The sequence below is a fragment of the Carlito syrichta genome, unplaced genomic scaffold (genome assembly GCF_000164805.1).
Source record: "Carlito syrichta isolate Samal-C Ts95f unplaced genomic scaffold, Tarsius_syrichta-2.0.1 Scaffold309283, whole genome shotgun sequence".
NCBI lineage: Eukaryota > Metazoa > Chordata > Mammalia > Primates > Tarsiidae > Carlito > Carlito syrichta.
The window spans coordinates 455,951-478,678 of record NW_007253379.1 but is presented as its reverse complement, the minus strand read 5'-3'; the positions used below and the strand labels follow the sequence as shown (position 1 = coordinate 478,678).

At 38.2% G+C, this 22,728-nt stretch overlaps 1 protein-coding gene across 1 annotated transcript in view; it reads left to right on the top strand.

Annotated features, from left to right (window-relative positions):
- MCPH1 (microcephalin 1) overlaps positions 1-22,728 on the top strand; it is a 242,733-nt gene that overhangs the window by 69,953 nt on the left and 150,052 nt on the right. The window contains exons 10-11 of the mRNA XM_021717094.1: positions 873-910; positions 3,613-3,775. Coding sequence (XP_021572769.1) covers positions 873-910; positions 3,613-3,775 — 201 coding nt within the window. The remainder of the gene's footprint in view (positions 1-872; positions 911-3,612; positions 3,776-22,728) is intronic.

Genomic DNA, 22,728 nt, shown 5'->3' with positions numbered 1-22,728 from the left:
AATGCCTTTTGGCCAGTCTTCTCATTTTCTTCACACTGACTGTTCAAGACATGAGCAAGTGTTAATGGTTATGCTGCCACGTTGACTTTATTTGATGTATCTCATGTGAATTACAGAAATATATGAATAATGTGACTTCGTTTTTATTTCTATGTCACACACACACACGCACAATGACTATCTGGCACAATATACTACCAAATTGTTAAACAACGGTCGTTTTTAGCTGGTAGAATTACAGGGAATTCATATTTCTAATTATATATTTCCATCGCATTTAAATATTTTTGCAGTCAGCATTCATTATGTAAACAAAAAATATTTATAATCTTTTATTTAAAACATATTTGCAAGTCCAGTTAATAGCAGATGCCAGTGCAGCAAGTAAATTCCATTATCTGTGCCTCTGCATGTGAGGGATTTGCCTGACTGGTGCAGTAGAAGCACAGGCACGATTGTGCTCATATATCTGAAATGAGAATATGGTTGCTTAGAAGTCTTAGGAAAAGTGTTGTTCCATCTGCAAAAATGCCCTCTTTACCCCGCCTTACTTTGAAGCCTGTAAAGAGGTTGACACTTTTGGAGGTCTGCTAGCTAACTGGTAGAACAGGCTTCTGGGAGGAACTTTTTTTTTCCTTTCTCTTCTACCTCATGTCTGGATTATTTTGGATTGGTCTTAGGATAGTATCTAAATTTCTATCTCTTGGGCTATTTTTTCCAGGAATATAACGTTTTTTTTCTTTGATATATGTTTCAATGTTTATTTTTGAGTGATGTGACTTTTCAAAAAACTTAATAAAGTTTATTTCTGTGGGAAAAATATTTTTTATATTTTTGACTGTTTTTTGTTCCTTTTCTTTTGAAATCTCTAGCCAACAAGAACATTAGTCATGACAAGCATGCCATCTGAGTAAGTACTTGTTGTTTTGATTTCTATTCAATGTAAAATGTTAACCTTTTCTCTCATATGTGCTTTTCTAGTCAATGTAAAATTTTAACCTTTCCTGTCATATACTCTGATTCTATGTGCTTCTAGGCAATTCGCAGATCTGTACTGTATCCCTTTTACTCTGCATAAGTATTATCTGAGTTAGGAGATCTTTGAAAATTTAAAATGGGGTTAAATGTGAATGGTTTAGTGATGAAAAGTTTTAGGGGTTGTTTGGGCAGCATTAAGAGGGCTTGTGCTCTTTCTGCATTTTTTTTTGCTTGCTTAATACCTAATGGCTTTGTTTATCCACCATGAATGCCCCCATGAGTGTCGATAAATGAAATAACGCAGACCAAAACATTTCCCTTAAAGGTCTTAAAGAAATGCTGTGGTAGAAAGTTTTCTGCAATTGTGTTAAGGCAGCTGTCCACACATTCTGTGGAAGGGTTAATAGCTTGCTGGCGTGCTCTTATCATCTTCCTTAAACATTTAACACAATAAACAACATCCAACAAAAATACAGTACTATATTCTTCGTAACAGATTTTTGAATTCCTGTTTAAAGGGGAAAACCATGTTTTTTAGATCAGTCATAGGTTTCAAAGGTTTAAGACATTCATCAAAACATTGGAACATTTCAATAAAAAATATGCTGCCTACAGAAGAATGTATGTTTCGAACATTTGCTGTAGGGGGATCCTTTTCCTGCCCATGGCCTGAAAGTAAAAGGGTTGATAATTCAAACACCACACATGATGTGTGAAAAAGAAGCTCACTCAAAATGTTTATAAATGTATTATGAAATATGTTGAACATTCTAAGTAGTTTAATACAGAAATGAATATTGAATATGGGTGCCATATTTTTAAGAACTTTTTTTTCCCCCAAATAAACTAGTTATTTTGTCATTCAGAGTTTTTTTATTTAGGCCATATTCTCATCATACATAGACTTCTTGTGTAAGTTAAGAACAAGACCTGGAATTCTGACTCCATGTAGATTAGGCATACCTTGAGGAGATACATGTTACTTATTGGCACATCCAACAAGCAGCTGGCAGTTGCCAGACTTGAGATGGAGAAAATCCCATATTCAGAAATGAAGAGTTCTAGAGGGCATCTAGTTTAGAGGCTTTTACTTCTTTTCGGCTTTGATTTCTTTTGTCTTTTTTACCTTCATCTTTTTTCCAAATTTAATATTTTTCACAGCTCAAATAGGCACAGATTCTCTGGTTAAAGGTGATGTAGCCCAGATCTTGACTGACATGTCCTCTCTCCTTTAGAGATTGCTAAGAATTTAAAAGCAGGATAAAACTCAACCCTTTCGTCTTACAGGCAGAGAAACTAAGGTCTTGACATGTACATAGCTCTGATGACTAGAGATAAAACTATGAAACACCATCATTTGGAAAGAAGAATATTAGAGATAGTCTATATAAGCATGGACAATAACTTCTTTCCTTTTGTGATAGAAGTTTTGGAGAGCAGTGATATATATTCCTTTTGTGATATAAGTTTTGGAGAGCAGTAGTATATATTTCTTAACTCATTGAATACATCATAATGTAGTTTAGAAAGCCTTTGCTATCCTTTGTATTTCATTGGAAATTTTTATTTATTTATTGTTAAATTTCCCTTGTTTCATTGATTCTTTTCTTTTTTTTTTTTTTTTGAGTTTGGGTCTCACTCTGTTGCCCAGGCTAGAGTGCAGTGGCACAGTCATGGCTCACCTCAGCCTCGACCTCCTAGGCTCAGGAGATCCTTTCCACCTCAGCCTCCTGAGTAACTAGCTAGGACTACTGGCACACACCAACATAGCTGATTTTTTTTTTTCTTTTCTTTTTTTTGTAGAGATGAAGTTCTCTTATGTTGCCTAGGCTGGTCTTGAACTCCTGGGCTCAAGCAATACTCCTGCCTTGGCCTCCCAAAGTGCTGGAATTACAGACATGAGCCATCATTGGGGATTTTTAAAACTTGCTGGGAGAGAGCAAGAGAAGCAGTGCCAGAACTAAAGGCATTAGAAAGGTTACTGTAAAAGGAAGAGAAGAAGGGCAGAGTTCTTTGCTAAGGAAGGTGGATGGAAAGTTTTTTTTTAAAGGGTGCTTTAAGCATTAAGGAAATGATGGAGAATGATGAGCTTTGTGACAAAGAGGTTCTATATTTTATCTGATGATTTTATAAAAAGGGTCTTTTTTCCCCTCTTAGTAGAAGAACTATGTATGTGACACTCAGTAAATGTTATATTTTCAAAAAAATAAGTGAGAATCTTGGTCCTGACCTTGCACAGATAGGTTCAAACTGGCCTGAAAAGCAAACAGTTCCCACAGTGGGAAGAGTCTTAGGGTCTGGTTTCTGATGCTGGCTCCATCCCTGACCAGCTTGGCCACTGTGGGGAGGCCATTTACAGCCTGTGGGCCTATCTTCTCAGCCGTTAAAAGAAATCATTGGAATTAAAAGCTACAGCTAAGGTTTATTTTATTTTCCCAAATTTCAAATAATTGATTTTAAAGAGATTAACACAAACACGTAACCGAAAATCAATTTAAAATTTTAACTTTCTAGTTTAATCATCATTATTATTCAGTGTAATCACCTTGATGTTCATGTGCAAAAGACATATTCATTTTGTTGATTTTTCCCAGACATATTCATTTTGTTGATCTCCCCCCCCCCATTTGATAGAAAGCAGAATGTCATCATCCAGGTTGTGAACAAATTGAAAGGCTTTTCACTTGCACAAGAAGTCTGCGAGACCACCACGCATGTGCTGTCCGGGAAGCCCCTCCGTACCCTCAATGTGCTACTGGGCCTTGCGCGTGGCTGCTGGATCCTCTCTTATGAATGGGTAAGGCTATGCTTGAATTACACACTTCAAAACTGAAGTGTTGGGTAGGTTGGGTCATCCTGAGTTGATGACACCAGGACTTATGCCGACGTGCACCCTTGTGGGTCTGCGCGCTTTCCTGTGAGCGGAGAAAACCGTTCTTTCTTTGAGTTGATCTCCCTTTGGCTGACACCTTTCAGCCGGGGCCAGGCCCTTGGGGAATGGGAGGACTGGGAGAGTGGAGAGCAGGAAACAAGTAGCCTCCAAGATAAAGCAGAAACGAGATTAGAAAGATACAGAATGAAAGCGCAAAGTGCGTGTTCTCACAGTTGAATGAGCTTTTCCTCTGTGTTTAACCAAGAAATACTGTGACCTATGCTAGTAATGGTTTGCAGAGCCAAAAGAATCCAGTGATTGTTTGTACAGATGGATTTACTTAGGATGAAACATGTTCACTGAATCCCACTTGGATAGGTTTTATCTTGCACATATCTATCTGCAACATGGTTTGCCCTTATTTCTGTGCATTAGAGGTCGTCTTAAAAAATGTTATCATCTTCATAAAAATTGACATTGTCTGTTATTGGTTCTACTTTAACTGATTCTCAACCTGAGGTCACTCCAAAGTATTGCTTTCTGATGCCAGTAGCACCGTTTGTTAGTTCTCATGCCATTTTGCATCTGTTAAGTGTCTGTCCTCTTTCTTCCTACTCCAAGAATGTATTACATTCATACTGCACTAGTTTAAACCAGTAGAATTATAATATGCAAAAACTGCAGATGTAATTTTAAGAATGGCTGTGATTTGTTTTTTCTGTTATAACTTAACCCTGCAGATCTCTGTTACAAAGCATTAAAGAGATTAGTGCAAAAAGTTGTGAAGTTGGAAAGTACTCTTTGCATGGGTGGCAATTGGAGATTACCTACCTAATTATTTACTGGTACCGCTGATGTTTAGTTGGATGAAATACAGTAATTCCCCCTTACCCATGGTTTTGCTTTGTGTGGTTTCAGTTATCACCGTCTGAGAATGTTACATGGAAAAGCGCAGAAATAAACAATGTATAAGTTGTAAATTGCATACCTTTCTGAGTAGAGTGATGACATCTCTAGTGGTCCTGCTCCATCATGCCTGGAACGTGAATCATCCTGTTGTCCCACCTGTCCACCCTGTAGATGTTCCCTGCTCATTAGTCACTTAGTAGCCATCCAGTTGTCAGATCACTTGTCATGGTATTGTGGTGCTTGTGTTCGGGTCACCCTTATTTGACCTTATAATGGAGCCAAAGTGCAAGAGTAGTGATACTGGCAATTTTGCTTTGCCTCTCAGAAGCTGTAAGGTGCTTTCTTTAGGTGAAAAGGTAAAAGTTCCTGACTTAACAAGGAAAGAAAAAAATTGTGCGCTGGGTTTGCTAAGATCTACAGTAAGAAAGACTTTTCTATCCATGAAGCTGTGAAGAAGGAAAAAGAAATTAGTGCCTAGTATATAGAGATTTTGGTATTACCTACAGTTTCAGGCATCCACCAGGACTCATGAACCACACCCTGCTTGGGTAAAGGTGGACTACTGTATTATTTATAACTCTGGCATCAATAAATGAATTCCCTGTTTTATTTCTCTCTAATTCAAACTGTCTCTGTATCTTTATCAGTCAGCTCTTCCCTCCCTCAGTATTCTGGGGGAGGAAAACGTCCTTTCCCTTTTATAAAGAAACACATCTGCACTTGATTCTATATCAACCTATTTTTCTGGGGCTTTGAGGAGTGCAGAGAGGCATTTGCTGTTGGTACCATAAAGACCTACTGCCTGGATGCCTGCTTATCTCTGCTCAGCATCCTGCACGTATTTTCCTGCTAATCACACATAGAAACAAAAGTGGGTACAAGTTTAGGTTATGGTCTCTTTTACAGGATTACCTGATGTGAGAAAGGCAGGCAGTAAAACACATTATTTAATAAACTTTTAATGTTCAGGCTAGACCCCTTGCCTGGAGGAAAGACATGAGGCACTCAGGCACATAGTTAATGAATGAAGTGCAAGTGCTCTAAGGCAAGGAAAAGAAATAAGAGGCTAGAAAAAAGGTTAGAGAGGAAGAAGTAAAGCTATCTCTATGTTGACAATCAAAAGAATCTACAAAACTGCTCTTAGAGCTAATAACCTGCTCTTAGAGCTAATAACCAAGTTGAGCAAATTGCCAGGATGCAGGGATACAGGTGATGCTTAAGGATAACTCTAATAAAATATGTGTAGGATCTATATGCTGAAAACTACAAGATTCTGATTTTAAAGATCAAAGAACTAAATACATAGAAAGAATAATACTATGTTCGTGGATTGGAGGACTCAGTTTTGTTCAAATGTCACTCCTCCCCAGAATGATCTACAGATTTAACACATTCCTAGTCAAAACCTCAGTAGACGATACAGACATGTTGGTTCTAAAATTTTATAGGAAGGTCAAGGAACCAGTATTGCCAAAGCAATTTTGAAAGAGAAGAGCAAAGTAGGCAGGCTGGCAATACCTGATTTGGGAGCATCCTTTAAAGCTATGGTAATCAAGGCAATGTGGTATTGGGAGACACAACAGAACAGATGGGGAATACAGAATAGGCCCCAAAATATATTCCATGAATTTTGAAAAAGACAATTCATTAAAGAAATTCAATCTTTTCAACAAAGGTGCTGGAGTAATTGGACATCCTCAAGCAAAAAAGAGGAACCTCATCCTATACCTCACACAGGATACAAAAAAAAAAAAATTCCTCAAAATGCATCATAGACTACATGTAAAATTATAAAACTCTTAGAAGTAAACAGAAGAAAAGTGTTCATGGTCTTGGTGTAGGCAAGAAGTTCTTAGATGTAACACCAAAAGCATGATCTATAACAGAAAAAAATGATCAATCAGACTTCAAAATGGAAAACTTACTCTGTGAGGATATTATAAACAGACCAGGCAAAAATATTTGCGTATCTTATATCTGACAAAAGACTTATATGCAAAGAATTCTCAAAATTGCATAAACCAAACAAAAATTGGCAAAGAAAAGATTTGAACAGATATTTTACCAAAGATCTAAAGATGGCATAAGCAAAAGAAAAAATGTTCAACACTGTGCATCAATAAAGAAACAAATAAATACACCACTGTATATTTATTAGAATGGCCACAATAAAGAATAAATAAAAACCAGCAAGAGGCAGGGTCACTAGAGCTCTCCTATGCTTAAAGTTAAGTGTATAGTTATCGTTTCACTCAACCATCTTACTCCCAGCTGTTTGCCCAGAAAAATGAAAGCTTTAGGTTCACACAAAAATCTGAACCCAGATGTTTGTAGCAGCTTCACATGTGATCACCCAAACCCAGAAACAACAAAAGTGTCCCTCACATATGAGTGGGTAAACAAGCTGGTCCACAAGTACTACTGAGCACCACTCAGTATTAAGAAGCATCGATGGATGGGGTGTGCAGCCACTTGGTTTACATACTGCAGGCTCCCATTCATACTTCATTCTGGAAAGGGCAGAATTGTAGGGCAGGACAGGAGATGAGTTGTTGTGGGAGCTGGGGTGGGAGTTGGTCTGCTGGTGAAGCCTAGCAGCCAAACCACCTTTGGGGTGTTGGGATTGTTCTGTGTTGTGCTGGTGGTGGTGGTTACAAGAATGCATGCCTGTGTTAATACACAGAGGACTGCACACACACATCCATACTCACGTACATTTGATTGCTTGTAAATTTAAAATAAAAAGGATGTCTAGACTGGGCACAGTGGCTCACATCTATAATCCCAGCCCTTTGGGAGGCCAAGATGGGAACATTTCTTGAGCCCAGGAGTTGAGACCAACCTGGGCAACATAGTGAGACCTCGTCTCTACAAAAAAAAAAAAATTAGCCAGGCATGGTGGTGCGTGCCTTTAACCACAGCTACTCAGGAGGCTGAGATGGGAGGATTGCCAGAGCCCAGCAGGTTGAGGCTGCAGGGGAGCCACTGCACTCTAGCCTGGGTAATAGAGTAAGATTCTGACTCAAAAAAAAAAAAAAGTAAATCTAATGAGTTTGCTTCATGCTTTCTGAATGAGGGTGTTTGAGTACTGCTGGGGCCGTTAGCTGTCGCCTTGGTTTCAGAAGCTGATTTCCTTCCACGCACTGAATGATTTTTATAGTCTCCTGTCCCTTCATTCACCGCCTCAGCTCTGGAAGCTTCCATCAGCATGGAAGCTTAGTCTCATCTTTTCTGTCTTACAAAATGAAAGGAAATTTTAAATAACTTTCCCTGGATTGCTCTTTGCCTTCTGTGCTTCCCTTTCTTCAGTGTTCATGGCAAAATGTCACAAATGCATGTCTGTGCTTCTCCTTGCCTTATCAATGATGCCCAGACACATTGCTGTTTGGGAAAAGTACCCATTCCTGGAGTATGGAAAAGGCCCAGACTTGGAGGAGGAGATCTGCTCATGCTAGGACAATGGAGCCGTGAGTCTGTCAGGTACACTCCCCTCCCTCCCCCTCCCCCTGCAAATTGGCACGACATGTGTGTTGACATCCACTGGTTGCTGCCAACTTGCTCCCTCGAAAGATGTTGAGAAACATGGCTGAATATCTTTCTCTGTCTAAGTCTTCAGTAAGACAAAAGGCTGGGCATGGTGGCTCACACCTGTCATCCCAGCACCTTGAAAGGCCGAGACAAGAGGATTGCCTGAGCCCAGGAGTTTAAGACCAGCCTGAGCAACTTGGTGAGACCTTGTCTCTACAATAAATCAAAAAATTAGCCATGCATGGTGGCACATACCTGTAACTCCAGCAACTTGGAGGCCTGAGGCAGAAGGATTGCCTGAGCCCAGCAGGTCGAGGCTACAGTAGCCATCAGTATGTCACTGCACTCCAGCCTGGGCAACAGAGTGAGACTTCAACTCAAAAAAATAGAACTGCTGCTTCTTGCATGGCCCCTCTCCTTTATTATTTTTTTTAAAGAAATTCAATAGTACAAATTTGTTTGAGAGAAGATAGTTGCTACCACCATTAATAAAGCCACTCCATGTAACTTCTGAAACTTCATTACCAATTTAATTTTCACCTACAACTTACGTATAACTTTAGATATGAACCTCATCGGTTGTAATTTCTTTCAGGGTTAAAATATGAAGTGTCCATATTATATTCTTAATATTATTTGTATTATATATTATCCATATTACATACAAGTGGGAACCCAAAAAACACCTGAATTTATTTATTAACAATTGTGTATTTGTTCATACATGTTTAAACCTTAGTCACCTTCAAAGTACTCTCTGTTTGATGCAGAACACCTAATAAGATGCTTTTTCAACACTGCTCAAAACAGTTTTTGAACTTGTCAATTTTGATGCCTTTTAGTGCTTCAGTCTTTTTTTTGTTTCACCTCTTCCATACTGGCAAACTGTTTCCCCTTGAGGACTTTTCTCATCCAAGGAGACCAAAAAAAAGTTCCTTAGAATGATATTGGGTGAATAGGGAGGCCTAAGTAGGGTACAGGGGTCATGCCGTTTTTGGCCAAAAACTGCCACTCAGTGCAGCAGGGGCAGATGCATTGTCATGGTGGAAGAACCAGTCATCTGTTGGCCACAACTTGAGACATTCCTTCCACTTATTATGATGCAACCTTCTCAAAACTTCCAGATAAAAACTTTCATTGGCTGTTTGAGCCCAAGGAACAAAGTCCAAGTGTACTACTAGGGTCCCACCTCCAAAAGATAATTCTGGGGTTTTTTTGGTCCCCCCTCATACATTTCATGTAAAAGGATTCTCTCTCTCTTTTCCTCTTTCCTTCTTTCCCCCTCCCTCTGCCTCCCTCTTTCTCTCTCATCCTCCTTCTTCTAGCCCTGTTTCCAATGCAGTTGGGGGATTCGTAAAATATTCTCTTTGGCTAGCAGTATAAACTTGGTTCCAAGAAAAACATTGCTGAGAATGTTTTTATTTCAGGGCTTGTGTGGTATTCTCTGGAAATTTCTTGTAAAGGAGAGTTGTAGCAGTTCTTCAAAATTAGGTAATTGTATGTGGCCCAGCCAATCCTATCAAAAAATTGTGGGGATTTTATAACAAAATTCAGTTTGAATTTTACTAAATTTTTTTTAGAAGTTTGTTGGCAATTTCTGCGTGTTTACAGCAGTTCACACTTCCAGTGTTAACTCTACTGTTTTCAGGAAAGAGAATAATTTATGTTTTTCCTGCTTCATGACTGAATTGTCTGGCAGATACATAGAAATAGAAAACTGTGTCAGGAGTTGCCGAGTTTCCTACTCATGGGAGACAGGAAGTAACACAACAGAAAAAAAAAAGAAATTGATTTGGCCGAAGTGTCCCTTTAGACTCAAGTTGTTTTGTTATGTGTTGTTCAAACCCAGTGCTACTTCACTATTTAAATGCTCTTTATCCCACTCTCACTCAGTTGGTGTTTCTTACATTCTTTCCTGACTTATCTACAGTTCTACTTTGCTTCCACGTCTTTTAGTGGTTGCTAAAAAACAAGTGAGTGTCCTGTAACCCAACCTCCTCCCTTTTCCAGCTGACATTTCGTATTGCTCTGTCCCTCTTTCAAAGGTATGGCAGAACATTGAGGAATCAGTCAGCCTATATTCAGGTTAAAAAAATGTTGATTCTGAACAGCTTATGAATAAGTCTTGATAATAGGGTTTCAAAGCCAAGTCAGTTGTAAATGCAAATAAAGAACTCAAAAGCTATATCCATTTTATAGCCAAATGTCAAGGCTGTTAACTGTTAACAAATAGTGTTTCATTAATCAAAAAAGATGTCATAATGAGTCATTTGTCTTGAAATATGTGATCCAATTTGGGTTTTCTCACATGAAATTCAGTAAGCAGTGAATCTGTTAAGATATATTTTATTGGCAGTGAGCATAGACTCAGTGAAGTGTTAGGATTAGAATAACATGCATAGTTCATATAGGCCATGCCGCATTTTACACTGAAGAGCACTGAGTCACTCCTGAAATTGTAACCCAAACCCATGGTAGAACCAGAACCAGAACCTCTGTCGTTCACTTGTGTTAGGACACCACACTGCCTTCCCAAGACTATTCAAAAGAAATCCTCTTCTTTGAAAGCCCTTCTCCTCTTTTACCTTAGGTAGGCAGATTAACTTCTTAACTTATCCTATCTGCAGGCAGATTATGCTTTGTGTGTCCCATCTCCACCTGAGTTGCTGAGGGTTTCCCTCGGTTCCCTCTGGCAGAAGTTCATTGGCTACAACCACAAGCTAGCACAGGTGGTGCCAAGCTGACAAGGCTCTCAGACTCAAGTCTTGGAACCCTCACGGCTTCATCTCAGAGTCTTTGTATGCTGCCACATATTATCCCATGGGAAAGGACTTTATGCTTTACAGAGTGTTTTCACATCCACTGTCTCAGTGGACCCTTTCAGAACATGTCTGTCTGCAGCAGAGAAGGACTCTGTGAGATAATAAACAGGAAGTTCAATGATGGAGACTCGAGGCAGAAATAGCTTGTCTGACTTGAATATGGGTCTTTGAAATAGTCTCAGTCAAGGCATTATCCCAAATGAGTGACTATGAACAGTTATTCGAGTACACATTATTTGTAAATCTTCATTGCTAAAATAATGGCTTCTGGTTTGGGACAGGCACCTGACCTGTAGAGTTTGTCGGCTCTGTTCACTTGAGGTAGGTATTGAACAGCACCACAGCTTCTTCTCTGTGGTAGGTCTTGAGACTCTAGGAGGGTGACCAGAGGGACCACTGGAAGTGACTACTTCTTTCGGGGTCCTTCACCTTTTTCTGCATCTGTTTGTTCATCCTGGCAAGACCCTGGGCTGTACTTTTCCCAGATTGAAAGTGCTGTGCTATCCCAGGAATATAATCTTATGATTGAGGATGACTAGAAAAAAGCAATTCCTTGGACAATTGAGGGCTTTGGTGTTGCCCTCCATAAGGACACTTGAAAAGACGTACAAGCAGGACTATGAATGCCATCTAGGAATGATGAGTGGGGGAGTTTGAAGGAGTCAAGGTGATTTTTTTTTTTTTGGAGTGAGAAGTCACCCTAGAAAGTCAACATGGACTTTATTAAGAATTAAGGCTATTGCATGTAGTAAATATACATGGCCATAAGAATGGGAACAACAGAGCTGAGAACTCCTAAAGAGTGGAAGGCGAGAGAAGAAAGGTAAGGGATGATAAACCACCTATTGGGTATGGTGTTCACCACCTGGGTGACAGACTCAGTAGAAAGCCAAACCTCACTATCATGCAATATATCATGTAAAAATCCTGCACATGTACCCCCTGACTCTAAAATTAAAATAATTTTTAAAAAGAGAAGGAGGTATGAGGTTCTATCATCATTTTATATCTTTAATAATTTTTTCTAGACAGAATTAGCTTCATATCCCTGGCACATATATGCAAGTACACACACAGTCTTAAGGCTGCAACTTTGCAAAGAAGAGAAACACCTGAGGCACTGAGCATGAGTAGGAGGAAAGGAATATAAAGAAGGTTTTCAGGACCCAGCATGGATGTGTGGGTTACAACCAGGAATCCAGAAGCCACCAGAGTATTTTAACTCCAAAACAGCAGCTTTTGTCTTTTTGACCTCTTTTAGAGAATGGATTGCCGGAAGACAGTGGGAACAGGACAGAGTGATTGGCAGGAGACAGCTAGTACCATGCAGGTACAAAATGATCATACTGTGACTAGAGGTATGGGGAGGAAAGAACAGGCAGACCTGCTTCTGAGGAAGACCTCATGGAATGTGGTAGCATGAGGAGAAGTCAACATAACTCCCACCTAAATTTTTTTACTGGAGCAACTGAGGGTAGGCAGTACCATTTACCGAGTTAGACGATTATTGGAGAGAAGAATTTGTGCAGGACTTGGGGTACAATTTAAAAATCCTGATTTAGGAATAGTGAGTCTGAGATTCCTGTTAGACATTCAAGTAGCTATATCACATCACATTATATCTGTGTGTGTGTATCTGTGCTCAGAGGAAAGGTCAGGATTGTCAATATTTAATACAGCCATGGTCTTTAGGGAATGAATGTAGAATAAAGAGAAGTCAGTTTAGACCTAAATCTGTGCCTACAAGGGTACATCAGGGAGAAGGAAAAGGAAGAATAGGATCCAGACAGGATCAGTTAGCAGCATGGGGGAACAACGAGGAGAACGTGGTGTCAGTCAGAAAAAGAAGTGTTTGAAGCAGGGATGCTTAACTGTGCATCCCTAGAAAGTGAATGGGAGAGAATCCACTGTGAGATTTGACCACATGGGTGTTGTCAAAGACTGTTTAAAAAAGCCAGTTTAATAGAAAGACCAAGAGGATTGAAGAGTCAGCAGTACATAAAGCCATGGAAACAGCAAATATAGTGCTATTTCCAGATGCGTCACTGTGACTGGATTAGAGGTATCAGTTGGCAGCTGATGGGGTGGGCACTATTTAGTATGACTTGAGCTTTCTAATACAGCCAGCTGTAACATAAATAATATTCCTGGTGCTTGGCAATTTGGTTGTATGTTGATGAATTGGGAGTGGTCTTGGAAAGCACCTGAATCCGATGCCTAGTTAGGAGGGGAAAAAGTTAGATTGTTACTCACATTAAAACAAAAATTGCCAATTTGGGAAATAGTTTAAATGAGTAAGGGTAGATATATTTCAACAGATCGAGTGGGTACTTGCTGGGGCCCATTGTTTTCAAAATCATGGCCTTCGGGGTCCCCTTGTTAGCCTTATGATTGGGAGTTCTGGGACCTCAAAGTAGTCCATGTTGAACTGCAGCCCAAATTCAAAGTTTTGGCTGTACCAAAGGTACACCTTTAACCTTTGCAACTTTCTGTCAGACCTCTGACTTTTCCCTTCTGTTTCTCGTATCTCAGTCAAGTAGTTCTAGCTTTAAATAGCACAGAATATCTTAACTTTAGATTCTCATCAGAAAATTCAGCCACAGTTTGACTTATCTGTAACTTTTTAGAAATTGTCTTTAGATCTCCATCATTTAAATAGCTCTCAATGACTTTGGGGATATCACTAACTATCTGTTCTTTTAGGGTTTGTAAACTCTGTCCATGAGCTAAAGTAGATTGCCAAAGAATCAAACTTGAACTCAGTAAGTTTTTGTATAAGTACTCTCTGGGAATTATTCTTTAGTGACAGTGTTAACTTTTAAAGGGAGCTGATATAAGAAATACTAGATTTTAGAAAACTGTTGCACTTTTTAAAAAAACTTTAATTGCAGTGTTCATTTTTCTTTTTATTTTTCTTTTTTTGAGTTGGACTCTCACTCTGTCACCCAGGCTGGAGGGCAGTGGCATGCTCACTGCAACCTCAATCTACTGGTCTCAGGCGATCCTTCCACCTCAGCCTTCCGAGTAGCTGGAACTACAAGCGCACGCCACCGTGCCTGACTAATTTTTTTTATTTATTATAGAGAAGAGGTCTCACCAAGTTGCCCAGGCTGGTCTCAAACTCCTCAGCTCAAGCAGTCCTCTCACCTCGGCCTCCCAAAGTACTGGGATTATAGACTTGAGCCACTGCTGTACATTTACCGGCCTGTACATTTTTCTGGCTAAGCATAGTGGGGTATCTAATCCCCCACTAGTTTTTTATATATGATCCACACATTTTTCCTGAAATTCATTTCACAGAAAATGAATTTTACAAAAATTTTTTCATTTTTTTCTTTATGAGAGAATGAGAAATATATAACTCAAAGTAATTTTGTCAACTGAAATAACAGCTTGTAACTTCACAAAAGGTCTGTTTCTTAGTTATTTTTAATTGGTTTTTATTTCTTTGAAAGAAAACTTCTCTGCCTGAATACTAAAACTTTGCATAACCCAATAGTTTATTGAACATTGATGGTTCTTGAGTAGTATACTACACTGACCTGTGCATCTTATCCTTCATATGTAAATGCTATTGTATGATCACTGGCTACAACAAAACAAGAAAGAATAGTATACAAACACTTACTGTTATGTGATTTTTAAACATGCATTTCTAATATTCTGGGTACAGTTCATTGTAGAATGTTTATTTCACTTGTTAAATTGTATGGTATTTTTGATAGCATAACTTAAAGACAGCCATATTCTCCTTGACACAAAGGAGAATGTTTCAAAAACAAAGCAGAATCTCTTTAGTAAACACAAGCTATTTAGCACTCACCATCCCTTTGAGGACAGCGATTGTGCCTTTCTTTGCTTATGTGGCCCTAGGAGCCAAAACCAACATGTAACTCAGTACTTATGTGCTAAATGAGTAAATGAGTAGAGGGAAGGCTCATTATTTCTTTTAAAGATCTCAGAATGTCTTCTTGCCCCAATAAATTAAAAGTCATATAAAAAACATTATGCATTGCAAATTATCCATGTAGTTAAATGTATTTCTTGTCAAAATTCATTAATATAAGAAGAACTGAGGATCATTTAAGGAAAAAAAAATCTTTGTAATTCAAAGTCACAGAAAAAAGAATAAAAAAGACAATGATTTCCCTTAGTAGCCTTAAAATTTGGTTTGTTTTCTGTGTTGGTAATAATAATTTCAGCTTTGTTTTCATACAATGAAGTGATATTTCTTCTATTTATTTTAGTTACATTGGAATTTGTTATATTTATTTCTTTGTTTTCATTTTGATAAGAGAAATACGCACTTGTGTTATTTATAAAGATGTTTGGACTTAACATGTAAGTAAGTGGTGACATGCTGGGTCACCCTGGTCACTGCCTAGCAATATTTATAAAGTGGCTATTACTGAGCAGTTAAGTCTTAACATCTGAGAATAAATCATTTTTGGAAACTGAAAAAGATTAGGTAAAATACAATCAGAATAAATATGATTTAGATACCTGTATCTAACCAAGCTTTTTTGTAAGAATATTCTAGCATGTACAGACTTCGAACTCAAACACTTAAGGCCCTCAGTACAATTGGTCTCAAACCACAAATCCAGATATCAAGACATTGATGGAAAGAGTAAGCAGAAACGAAGACAAGATGAAAGAATGAAGGAGTTGATAACTGAGATGTCGGCAATAAAGAATACAGTAAACAAAATAGAGAACAAACTGACAAGCAAGGAAAGCAGAATTAACCAAGCAGCAGAAAGACTCTCAGAACTTGAAGACCAAAATATGGAGCTAACCCAAACTGTTAAAAACAAAAAGCATAAAAATATGGAACACAGGCTCCAAGATATTAGGAGGCTGAACTTATGCCTAACTGACATTACTGAGGCAAAAAGGGATATAGAGACCACCTTGGAACAAACATTCCATTAAGTTATCCAAGAAAATTTCCTTCATCTCATCAGAGATGCTACCCATGCAAACACAAGAGATTCAGAGAACCCCTGCAAAGCATCAAATGAGGAGACCACCTCCTAGACAAATAGCAATTTATTTACACAATGTATGCATAAAAGAAAAAAATCCTAAAGGCAACAAGAGAGGAAGGTCAGACTGCCTAATAGGAAAGACCAATTAGAATAGTAGCAGATTTACCTATAAAAACACTACAAGCTAGAAGAGACTGGAGTCCAATCTTCAAAGTTCTCAAGGATAAACAGTTCCAACCAAGAATTTCCTACCCAGCTAAACTAAGCTTCACCAGTGATGGAGAATTAAAATCCTTCCCAGACGTTCAATTCCTAAGAGTTTATGCTACCTCCAGACCAGCTCTGCAGAAAATTGCATAAGAAGGTATTAAACAAGGAAGAAAGAAAAAAAAAGTACGACCACGTTCCTCTCAAGAATGCAGGAAAACAGAATCCATACAGCGTGCATCATACTGCAAAATTGAAAACACACACATATAGCAATCCAAAAATCAAAAGAAAACCAACAAACAAACAGCAAAAAATAACAACAACAAAGAAATTTATAAGAGCCCCATGACAGGGATAAACTCTTACATCTCAATAATCAGCCTGAACATGAATGGACTAAATGCACCACTGAAAAGACATAGAATGGAAAACTGGATTTAAAAAATACAAAACACAACCCCACAATTTTCTGCCTCCAGGAAATATATATCAATACAAAGGACTCTCACAGACTCAAAGTTACAGGATGAAAAACATACTTTCAGGTGTACAGAACACAAAAGAATGCAGGAGTCATGACTTAATATCAGATAAAACAACCTTTAACCTACAAAAATTTTAAAAGATACAGAAGGACACTACATAATGATAAAAGGCTCAATTCATCAACAGGAAATATCCATCCTAAACATATATGCTCCCCACACAGGAGCACCAGCTTTTATAAAACAGCTACTAAGTAAACTAAAAAAGATTTGACTCTAACACTATCATATCTGGGGACTTAAATACCCCACTAACAACCCTAGATAGATCATCAAGGCAAAAACTCAACAAGGAGATCTGGAACCTCAACTTGACACTTGACCAAATGGACTTAATAGATACCTACAGAACAGTCCACCCAACAACCATGGAATATACATTCTACTCATCACCCCATGGAAGATACTTCAAGATTGACCACATCCTCAACCATAAATCAAGCATAAACAAATTTCATAAGATCAAAATACTGCCATGCACCTTCTCAGAACTCAGTAGAATAAAAATAAATATCAACACCAACAACATTTCCCCAAAACCCACAAAAACGTGAACATTAAACAGCATGATCTTGAACAGTTCTTGAGTCACCACAGAAATCAAAACAGAAATTAAAAGATTTTTAGAAACAAAGTGAAAATGAAGAAACATCTTACCAAAACCTCTGGGAGGCCATGAAAGTAGTTGTAAGAGAGGAATTCATATCTCTATGAACACACATCAAGAAAATGGAAAGATCACAGGTTAACAACCTAACAGATCACCTAAGGGAGCTGTAAAAACAAGACTGCCAAAACTCTAACTTTAGCAAAAGAATCCAGATTACCAGAGTAAAAGCTGAAATACAGGACATAGAAGACAAAAGCATCATAGAAAAAAATCAGTGAAACAAAATCTGGTTCTTGGAAAGGATAAACAAGATTGATGGACCCCTAACCAGATTGATCAAGAAAAACAGAGAAATCATCCAAATACTATCAGAAATGCAAAAGATCAACCAAGTGCAGTGGCTCAAGCCTATAATCCCAATACTTTGGGAGACTGAGGTGAGATTGCCTGAGCCCATGGGTTCGAGAACAGCCTGAGCAACTTGGCAAGACCTCATCTTTACACTAAATCAAAAAATTAGCTGGGCGTGGTAGAGCATGCCTGTAGTTCCAGTTACTTGGAAGGCTGAGGCTGAAGGATTGCCTGAGCCCAGCAGATCAATGCTGGGTTGTTTGTGAATGTGCCACTGCACTCCAGCCTGGTTAACAGGGTAGACTCCATCTCAAAAAAAAAAAAGAAATGCAAAAGATCAATTCACAACCAACCCCAAAGAAATACAAAAGATTATCAGAATTTACTATGTACACTTGTATGGAAGCAAACTCAAAAACCAGTGGAGGACTTTCTAGCATCACACAACCTTCCAATGTTGAAACATGAAGAAACTGAAACCCTAAGTAGACTCAAAACAACTCAGGAAATTGGCTTCATCATAAGAAAACTGCCTACCAAAAAATAAAGGCACTGGGCCAGATGACTTTCCAGCAGAATTCTACAAAATATTCAGGGAGGACCTGATACCAATCCTATTGAAAGTACTCCAGGCAATCAGGAAAGATGGAATTCTCCCCAAATCATTCCATGAAGCTAACATCACATTGATACCCAAACTGGGTAAAGATCCAACAAATAAAGAGAACTACAGGCCAGTATCCCCGGTAAACATAGATACAAAAATTCTCAACAAGATTCCAGCAAATTTGATCTAAAAACACATCTTAAAAATCACCCATCATGACCAAGCAGGCTTCATTCCTGGGATACAGGGCTGGTTCAACATCCACAAGACTATAAACGTAAATAAGTGCATCAACAGATTTAAACATAAGAACCACATGATTATATCATTAGACACAAAAAAAGCTTTTGATAAAATCCAGCATCCTTTCTTGATAAAAACCCTTGAACACCTAGGCATAGGTGGAACATAACTCAAAATAGTAAGAGCCATCTACGATAAACCCACAGACAACATACTGCTAAACGGACAGAAATTGGAAACATTTCCCCTGAAAACCAGAATAAGACAAGGCTGCCCACTCTCATCCCTCCTATTCAACATAGTATTGGAAGTCCTAGATAGAGCAATCAGACAAGAAGCAAATTAAGGGTATCCAAATAGGAAAAGAAAGGGTTAAGTTATCCCTCTATGCACAACATAATTCTATACCCTGAAAATCCAAGAGAATCTGTCAAAACCTCCTTTCACTGATAAAGGACTTTGGCAAAGTCTCACAGTATAAACTGAATGTCCAAAAGACAGTCACATTCTTATGCACCAACAATAAACAGAACCAAACAAAAAACACAATCCCATTCACAATAGCCACACACAAAAAAAATGAAATACTTTTGCATCTTCCTAACCAGAGAAGTGAAAGAGCTTTACAGTGAAAACTACTGGTCAAAGAAATCAAAGAAGACAAAAACAAATGGAAAAATGTTCTTGTTCATGGATTGGAAGAATTAACATTGTTAAGATGTCCATCCTACCAAAGACAATCTATAGATTTAATGTAATACCCATTAAATTACCAAATCATTCTTCTCAGACCTGGAAACAACTATACAAATATCCATATGGAAACATAAAAGACCACAAATAGCCAAAACAATAATCAGCAAAAGAAACAAAGTGGGAGTTATCACACTTCCAGACTTCAAGCTCTACTAAAAAGCTACAATATCCAAAACAGCCTGGTATTAGTGCAAGAACAGGCACATAGACCAATGGAACAGGATAGAGATTCTGGAAGCAAAACCTTAATTTCTCAACCAACTCATCTTTGATAAAGCCTCCACCAACAACCACTGGGGAGAGGAGAACCTATTCAGTAAATTGTGCTGGGAAAACTGACTGACCACATACAGGAGATTGAAACAAGACCACTACCTATCACCATACACAAAAATCAACTCTAAATGGATCAAAGGCCTAAATGTAAAACCTCAAACTATAAGAATCCTAGAAGAAAACATAGGAAGCACCCTTAGGGAAATTGGAATAGGCAACCAATTCCTATCAACTCTCCACAAATGAATGCCATAAAAGATAAGATAGACAAGTGGGACCTCATCAAACTGAAAATCTTCTACAGCACAAAAGAAGCCATCAAGAGAGTGGGGAGACAGCCCACAGAATGGGAAAAAAAATATTTGCCAACTGTAAATCTGACAAAGGTCTAACATCTAGGAACTCAAATGTACCAAAAGGGAAAAAATAAACAACCCTATTAAGTGTGAGTAAAAGATACAAATAGATACTTCCCAGAAGAAGACATATGAGCAGCCAACAGATAACATGAAAATATGCTCAGTCTCATTAATCATCAAAGAAATGCAATCCTAACCCCAGTCAGGATGGCCATCAGCAGTAACTCAAAAAACAACAGATGCTGGAGAGGATGTGGAGAAAAGGGAATGATTTTACACTGTTGGTGGGAGTGTAAACTAGTACAACCTCTGTGGAAAACAGTGTGATACTTCCTAAAGGTTCTAAAAATTGACCTTCCATACAACCCCAGAAATCCCCCTTCTGGGAATATACCTGGGAATATACTCTATAAAAAAGGTACCAGTACACGCTACATTCATTACTGCATTATTCACAATAGCAAAAACATGGACTCAACCATGCTGCCCATCAAAAGTGAACTGGATAAAGAAAATGTGGTACATATACAAGATGGAATATTATGCAGCCATAAAGAAAACATTACGGACTTCACAGCAACTTGAATGAATTTGGCCAATCCATCAGTGATCTATCACAGAAACAAGGATCTGAGTACTACATGTACTCACTCATAAGTGGACCCTGAACATTTTTCATAATACTATAAGAAAGGGATGGACAGTAGTGGGACACTGCCAGGGGAGTGTGGGCTGGAGTGGGCACATAACATCAATAAGGATACCCAGAATTACATGCATGATGACTACTTATGTACCCTGAGTTGTACCCCATATCTAAAATAAAAATAATAATTCTAGCACATACCAACGTGAGGCTTATTTTTCCTGTCACCTCTTATAATGTAGTCTCTATCAATTAATGTATTTTTAAATGGAAAAGAGTTCTTAACTACTTATTTATAGTGCCTTATGCTTATCCTCTCTGTCTCAGTTAAAAAGATTGTATTCAATTTTTAGTTTCCTGCCCCTTTCTTTATAAGACAGCTACAGCAATGCTTTTTAAACCTTAATGACTTATGAATTGCCTGGGGGATCTTAGTAGAATGCAGATCCTGGGTCAGTAGGTCTGGGTCCCCAGCTTTACCTGCTCAAGCTTCCAGGTGATGCTGTTGGCCTGTGACCATGCATTGGATGGGGAGGAGCTGCAGGACTACCCAGCTGTATTCGGGGGTGGAGATGGAGCTGCTTCTGGATGTTGTTGGTCCCATAGAAAATTTAAAGATATGGAGCTGTTTTGTCAGGTGACTTGCACATGCTACCTCGGTCAACACAGTTTCTCTGTGGAAACTAAGACTTGAACACTTTTAGTAAATTGCTCATGGTCACAGTACTTGGAAATGGTTAATTTTGAGTTTGAATTCAGCTCTTCTTCAATTATAGCCCATCTTCTTTCTCTCATCTACTTCCAAAGATAACCTAGAGAACATTTTTGTCTTCTACAGCCATAACTTTGATGTCGTCATTCTGTGATTACACACACCTCATGCATTTTTAAAGATTGATGGATAAGACAGATTTTCTGTTGATGTTACTACTCGGTAGCTTCGTAACCATGAGTAAGACCATCTCTTTATCTATAAAAGAATGGCCAAATCATGTACATAAAGTGCCCAGTAACAATAATGTTATTATTATTCAATAAGCATTTTAAACAACTATCACTAGCCTTCGTTAAAATCATAACTTGGATAAACCATGATAATATTATACTAAGCGAAAGAAGTCAGACACAAAAGTCACATGTTGTATAATCCCTCTCAGATGGTATCTCCAGAATAGGCAAATCCATAGAGACAGAAAGCTGATGAGTAGTTACCAGGGGATGTAGTAGAGGAGAGGACAGCGGGGTGATTACTTAACAGGTTCAGGGTGTGTGATAAAGTTTTGAAACTAGAAAGGGATGATGGTTGTACAACATCATGAATATACTAAATGCCGCTGAGCTGTACACTTTAAAATGGTTAATTGTATGTTATGTGAATTTTACCTGACTTTTCAAAAGTCATACATGGAAAATTGCTTCATTAAGGTGGCACTGCATCTACTAAATAGATTTGTATTTTTGAAAGAACTTTATGGAATTATAGGAAACATTTTTTTATGTTATGAGATGTGTTGGAAATACAGAGGAATGGCTTATTTTGGAACAAATATTATTGCCTTGAAACCTTGCCAGTTGAAGCTGGTCTCTTTGGAGTACTAGACCTCCTCTATTTTCTGGCTCCAAAGTGCCCAGGACATAAGCACCCTATTATTTTCTTATTAAAAATTATGCCATTGTCATCCCCAATTTCTTTCTCCTGGAGTATGTTGTAACCTAGAAATAACTTCATTGCCACAGAGTTTCAATAACTACATGGATAATTTTGTAGTTCATAATAATGTATAACATGCTTATATGATAGAAAGGTTAACTAGCTTGCCCGTCACAAGCTGTAAAGAGATGGAAATTAGTTTAAACCCAGTTTCCCAGATTCTTGCTTTTACCAGTATATTGTACCGTCTAGTTGAGGAACAATCACAAATATTAATGTATTTTCTCTAGGAAAAAATAAAGCAACATATGTACTAGGAAACTTTTCAGTTTTATTGTTTCAAAAAATCAATTACCGTAACACAAACATTTAAG